Here is a 6,913-nt window from a genome sequence, read left to right on the forward strand (position 1 = left end):
TCTGAGAGGTACGAAACAGTATTATTATTTTGTTATGTTTAAACGGTTAAGAACGAGTAGCCGAAGTTGTAGAAACACTCATTTTAGAAGCATGACAACAAATTTAGTTTTCACTGAGAAACACTTGTTTTGGTTAATTGTGCAAGGTTTTGTGTTTTTAAATGTCCCTTGACTTTAAGGTGACTTTCAGGCACATATTCATGTCAATAAATACAATTAACTGTAACAGTTTATGAGAAACAAAATAACAAAACGAACTAAAAATTCAATCCAAAAGTGGATTAATTATAAATGTTGGTTCCAGGACGTTTGTAAATGAGAAATGGTTCTCAAGCATTTCACCTAGTAAAAAAAACTAATGAACAGAGTTTAGTTATTATTTGAAATATAAATCTTTCATGATCATCAATCTCTGTATGTTTGGGATCAGTCACAGCTTCTACCACACCAAATTCTGTAAATTTTTCTGATTTATAGTCATTTTGCATTTGCCAAAATTGCTTTGTTCTGACAGCCATTAGAGACTTGTGCAAAAACATCATCACTCCACCTTCAGCAATGGGGGAAAAGACGAGTGATCCATGCCTTCAGTCACCAAAGCCCATGGTCAATAATCCAGGTATAAAATCTAACAATGACCTGTCAGGTCATCTGGACAGCCTTCAGTAGTTCCACAGGGACAGGTGGGGTCTGTGTCAATGCATTTTGTTCTCCAACATAAATAAATTTCATTTTGGCATTCAGCACATTTTCAGCCTAAAATGTCAGAAAAATAAACACAACAACATTTTTTGACTGCATCCATATATCTCCTCTTTGTCCTTTTCCTGGCAGCTGCATTTCTAACATCCTTCTACCAGTATACCCATTGTCCCTCCTCTGGACATGTCCAAACCATCTCAGTCTGGCCTCTCTAGCTTCATCTCCCAGTTGTTCAACATGTGCTGTACCTCTGATGATCTCATCCCTAATCTTATCCAGCCTTGTCACTCCTAAGGAGAACCTCAACATCTTCATTTCTGCCACTACCAGTTCTGTCTCCTGTCTTTTTGTCCATGTCTATGTCTCCAGACCATACAACATAGCTGGTCTCACCACTGTCTTGTAAACTTTTCTTTTGACCTTTGCTGACACTGTTTTGTCACTGATCACTCCTGAAACTTTTCTCCATCCACTCCATCCTGCCTGAACTCTCTTTTTCACCTTTTTACCAGACTCACTATTTTCCTGGACAGTGGACCCCAAGTCCTTGAAGTCCTGTAACTTTGTGACCTCTGCTCCTTGTAGCCTCACTGTTCCTTTATTTATTTTTATATTTTTCCTTGTGTACTGTCTGGCATTGTTGCATTCAGAATTGTTGTCTGAGTGTCAAGGTGAATCCCGAGAGATTTACTTTCACAAGCAGAGCATTTCGGCTTGGCCATAATGCTCTGCTTGATATATAAATGACACTTTATTTCAATTTGCTTTGGGTTTCTTTCAGATGTAATGGACACAAGGACGAAAAACAAAGGAGAAAAGAAAGGCAGTGTGATAGTGTGAGGGGAGTGTGACGGGGAAGAAGGCCCCACATTAAATGGGGGGCCCAAAATGATCCACGAGAGGGGACCACCCAAAACCCAACCTGACACAAACAGGTGCACACAGACACAATCCCACCAGAGGGGCAACCCAGACCCAGGAGACAATTCCCTTCATTCCGAGGTGGAGAAAAGCAGACCTCTGCAGCAGCAGAGCAGCCCATCAGCCAGCATGAGGGCTGGGCACCACCCAAACGATCCGAGCCCAGACACCAGCCCCGACCCCGAGCCCCGGCCCTATCCAGAGACGGAGACAGAAAGAGTCCACGCGGCCCCCACAAGCCACCCAGAGCAGTTCCTTGACACCAAACCTACCCATCACGTCCTCATCCCCTCTGTTTCCTTCACCAACATGTCCATTCAGGTCTGCTCGGATCACCACTGTCTCCCCCATGGGAATGCTCTCTATCACTTCATCCAGATCCTTCTAAAATGTATCTTTCTTCTTTACGTCACATCCAACCTGTGGAGCATAACCACAAACAACATTTAACATCAGACCTTCTACTTCTATCTTCAGGCACATCACCCTATCTGACACTCTTTTCACCTCTACTACATTCTTTGCCAACTCCTCCTTCAGGACCACCCCTACTCCATTTCTCTTTCTATCCACACCATGGTAAAACAAGTTAAACCTTCTCCAATGCTGCAAGCCTTGCTGCCCTTCCTCTTAGTCTCTTAGACATGTTAAACATCTACCTTCCTTATCTGCATCATGTCAGCCAGCTCTCTACCTTTGCCTGTCATTGTTCCACATTTAGACTTGCAACCCTCAGTCCTACATTCTTGACTTTCCTCTTCTCCCTCTGTCTCCTGACACGTTTCCCTCTTTATATTCTTTAACTAATAGTAGCACAATTCCACAGGCATCCTGTTTGTCAACAGCACCAGTGGCAGTCGTTGTTAACCCGGGCCCCGACAGATGATGTTATGGTGTTGCTTTGATGAACTCATATTAGTTTTGGCAAAAGTGTTTTACATCAGATACCCTTCTTGACACCAGGACTTGGGACCAGCACAAGATATACATTGGCTTGTGATCCCTAATGGCTCTTTTTTCTCACCATTAAATATGCCATTGAATATTTGAGTCAAAACTCTCACTGCCATCTCTCCTACATTTCCACATCTACACTAGTATGTCATCCGGTCCTACTGTCCCCAGTAGGACAGAAATGAAAAAAGTAACTGGGAAAACTTCAAAACAGGTGGGGTGGAGAAGAAAACAAATGATTAAAACTATTATGTCCTACCTTTTATCAATAAAACATTGTACCAACACAGTGAAGATTATCAGTAAAATTTGTCTCATTAACCTCAAAGACCTCCACAATTAATCCATCCTGTCATTCAGCGTGTCTCCCCTACCCCCACTTTGAGTTTCAGATCTCACCCCGTGACTTCCAGGTCAAATTTCCCGGTAAAGAGCAACAGATGTAGGCACACATTTCCACTACCCCCCCAACTTGATCTCAGCTGGGAGTGTAGATATCATATCATCAGATAGGCTGTTGCTCTTGGATGAAAACTCTGAACTGCTGACCCCATCTTGGTTGATTTGGATTATGATGCAGCGCACACACGTGTGGCTTTTGGAGTCAGTCCTATTCCAGATGGCTACCACAGCTGATCAAGCTCCGATTACACAAAAATAGCTAAAATTCATCCATGTTTACATTTACAGTTTATAGGTAAAATTTGTTGTGGTTGCTCCTGTCATTTACAACAAATACCCTGAGAGCGACACATTGCACGGTCTCTTTGCTCAAAACTTTCCTATTAATTAGTCACCATTATCTTGTGTTAGCAGAATATCTCAAAAACTTAGAAAATACTTACAGGCTGTAGATCTACAATAGATTGTTTGCAGTCGACCCATTTCATGGCAGCCACTACAAATAATCGACATTACCAAACACATAAATACATATATACTGTCAGTTTTATATATTTATTTTGATGAATACATATATACTGTCAGTTTTATATATTTATTTTGATGAGGTGGTAGCTGAGTCTGTTTTAACACTGTACTTTAAGAGTTAACACTTTTCAGGGATTCTTGTATGAGATAACACATTTCATTTCTCATCATCATGAGATGATCTTAGTTTAAAACTGTGGCATGAGGCAGCGGGTGACGGGCATTCCTTCAACACGTGCGAGAACTTTCTCAAACGCTCCTTTGAACCCATGAAAACACAGCGTTGCCAATGAATCAATAAATAATAATTAAAAAAAAGATCAAATATTAAAAAAAGATGCTTCGCAGCAAAATAAAACTAAAAAAGGTCAACAAGACACCAAAATGGAATGTTTTAAAATAATTTATTAGGAATTTTAAAAAGTTGTTTTTTCCCCTTATAGGAAGAACATGACAGAAAAAAATATCAGAAAATGTTACAGTGTTGACAAGAATGTTATTTTTCAGTGATTTAAAGTCTAAAGTACCCACAGCAGTAAGAGAGAGCGTATCAAAATGTAAAACCTGATGTTTGTTGTAGATCAAGAGTGCTTTGTTCTTCAGCTATCATCATAAGAAAAATACATTTTTCATGATCAGCCTATCAGTGTCCTAGTAGTCCTGGTTTTGGTCTACAAAAAGGTGACCTCGCTACAGACTGTGACCTCCAGTGGATGTGAGGGATGGATAGAGCCACCATTTTTTAATCCATCCACACTTTTAGATGTTAATAGGAAAGTCAGATCAATTCACATTTTGAAACAGAGGAACCCCCCCCCTCCCCAAAAATAAAACAAAAGACAGCATATGGCACATTGGAAACCAATGTGTATAACAACCTGCGTACACAAAGATCAACAGACTCCTGCATCCTTCATTTTCCTTCACAAACAATAATCAGATATTAAAAATCAGTTGAAACAAGGATATGATAAACAGCTTGTCTCCTCCTCTGCTGACAGAGGAGCGTTTTCACACACTTATCTCCCAAAAGTAGTCGGTGGTCCAGACTTGGCCTCTCTCCTGCTGAACTCAGTGTCTCGCCTCCGAGGACACTTCGCTGGTCATAAAAGACGACGTGACGCATGATTTACACAAGCTGGAGAGAGCTACAGCAGGTCGGACACAGACGGAGGTGTTCTTCACCTCCAGGTGGGAATACGATACGTAACAGTCAACCTTTTCCAACACCGGCAGCAGAAACAATCGTACCACTTCTCGAAAAGCCTCCCCACCTCCTGGGCACAGAAATCAGCAGAGCCCTGCCACCTGGAACCCAATCCTATTTACAATATTTTACAACATTTTACAGATCATCAAGACTAATTATGCACCGGTCACTAATGACCTTTTGTTATTAGTGTAACGACTCATTGTTAAGACCTACTAAGATTTACAGTTTGCGGCATATTTTCAAGAATTAGTATTTGTCCCAGCAGGTGAAGTTCAGTAAGAGACAAATGGACAGTTCTTTCTGTCATTTTACAGCTTCAGACCTTCAAACAGGCGTCACCTGGAGACGTAGCTCCTCTTATCTCAGAGAGATCAGGTTAGAGGACATTTTAAATTTGTTAAAATACAGCTAAAAAAACAAACAAACAAACAAAAAAGTGACATACCGTAGCCGTCACAAAAGAAGTCAAGTGAAACCTAACAGAGAAATACAGCATCTGAGTGTGTTGCTATTACATGCAGGGATGAGCACTGTCGCTCCTTTTCCAAGTGAATTTTGAACGTTGTCGAACGACGAGGTGGACTTTAGTGAGGTGTCAGTGGGGTGGACTGGATGTGGCTGACACCAGGGTGGGTGGGGTGAAGGTTCGGCCACCCCAGCCGAAGATGAGGACCGGACAGAGACGGGCCAGATCAGCTCCAAAGCAGCTTCAACTCCTTCCAGCTCTCAGTCTACGGCTCTGCACTGACACACAAAGCAGCCAGATTACTCACAGCTCCGCTGGAACCAACCGTGCGAGGTGTTAGACACAAAGAGGACACACTCACACTCTCAGTGATAGCCGTTAGTGAAGGCTGTGGCAATCAAAGGGCCCTGTGGGAACAAGCATGCACAGGTAAGTTTACCGTTAGTGCAAAACGCAGGCTTGATGGCTGAAATGTTCACTAGAATTAAAACATACGTGCAGAACGTTTGAAGCACCAAAATTGTAAGCAGAAACAACAGATTATTCTAACATGGCTGCCGAGTGGTGAAGGAAACAGATCATATAGCTGCTTCTACTTATTCTTCTTGTCACCACCTGGTGCTGAAGGTGAGGTGACAATTTATTTGCTCTTGTATGTTTGTAGCATTAGCGAATAATCCAATGAATTAAAAAATAAAAACTGGGCGTACATCTACAGCTGATTAACTTTTGGAGTCAACCAACTTTAGCTAACTAGCCTAAAGTTATAGACTCAAAAAATATCTATAATTCTGAGTAATACTGAAGAAAACGCTGTTTCTTTTCTATTTTCAATACCCACAAGTATTTCAAAACCCAACCAAGTCACCTGAACTATGAAAAGCTCTGGAGAATAAATCAGTGGTGTAGTCTATGTGATACGCGGGAATATGGAGTATACCCACTAGAAAACCTTAAAAATGTCAGTATAACCACTTAAAAGTGCCCATTGATACATGACATATCATTAGACACGTGTCACTGATACGTTAAACGACAGTTAAATGCTTCCATAACAATCTGTATGCAGCGCTCGTTTATTACATTCACTTATCCAGCAAATTATTGTATCATTTTTGTACTTAATAGTTAAACATGTTTTTCTTTCATACTGTTTTATAAATGATATAACATGTTTTTAATACAAAGCCAACTGTTGTACAAATTCTGTTGTACATTTATTCAAATATAAGCATCAGAGACATTTGGAAATGTTCAATATGCTTAAAAATCGGTGTACAGTAGTCCCTCGCTACTTCGCGGTTTGTTTATCGCGGACTCGCTCTATCGCAGCTTTTCAAAATAAAATTGGACATGATGCACAACTGGCTGATTGATGGATGAGCCAAACAATCAGTGTGAAATTTTTATTTAAAATGAATTATTTTGAACTATTTAGCACCTGTTGCACATTTGTGCAGCCCAGAGCTGAAAAAACTTCCTCCTGCACCTTTGTGCAGCCCTTACTGCTGCAGGATAAACTTCCTGCTGCAGCTGATCAGCTGTTCAGTGTAGAGCAGAGAAGTGGGCGTGGCCAAGAGGCTTGCAGGTGGCAAAGAGCAGAGGAGGCAGGAGCTGAAATCATGACATGCTGTGCTCTTTTAGAGCGTTTAGCATTTAGAAACGTTGTTTAGAATATTGCAAGAGTGTGGGATATACTATATATGTATATATATATATATATAAAT

General features: G+C 40.9%; 1 protein-coding gene across 2 annotated transcripts in view; it reads right to left on the bottom strand.

Annotated features, from left to right (window-relative positions):
- Window positions 1-4,038: 4,038 nt before the first annotated feature.
- The window catches only part of LOC119414085 (RNA-binding protein Musashi homolog 1), a 22,892-nt gene continuing 20,017 nt past the window's right edge, over window positions 4,039-6,913 (bottom strand). Inside the window, exons 14-15 of one of the 2 annotated variants that reach the window (XM_037681208.1) lie at window positions 5,548-5,593; window positions 4,039-5,464 (exon numbers count right to left, since the gene is read on the bottom strand). In XM_037681208.1, the coding sequence (XP_037537136.1) occupies window positions 5,552-5,593 (42 nt within the window). In that variant the 3' untranslated portion in view covers window positions 4,039-5,464; window positions 5,548-5,551. The remainder of the gene's footprint in view (window positions 5,465-5,547; window positions 5,594-6,913) is intronic. The other variant, XM_037681206.1, reaches the window with a different exon arrangement.

This window comes from Nematolebias whitei, chromosome 8 (assembly GCF_014905685.2).
Source record: "Nematolebias whitei isolate Nwh7 chromosome 8, NemWhi1, whole genome shotgun sequence".
NCBI classification, from domain to species: domain Eukaryota; kingdom Metazoa; phylum Chordata; class Actinopteri; order Cyprinodontiformes; family Rivulidae; genus Nematolebias; species Nematolebias whitei.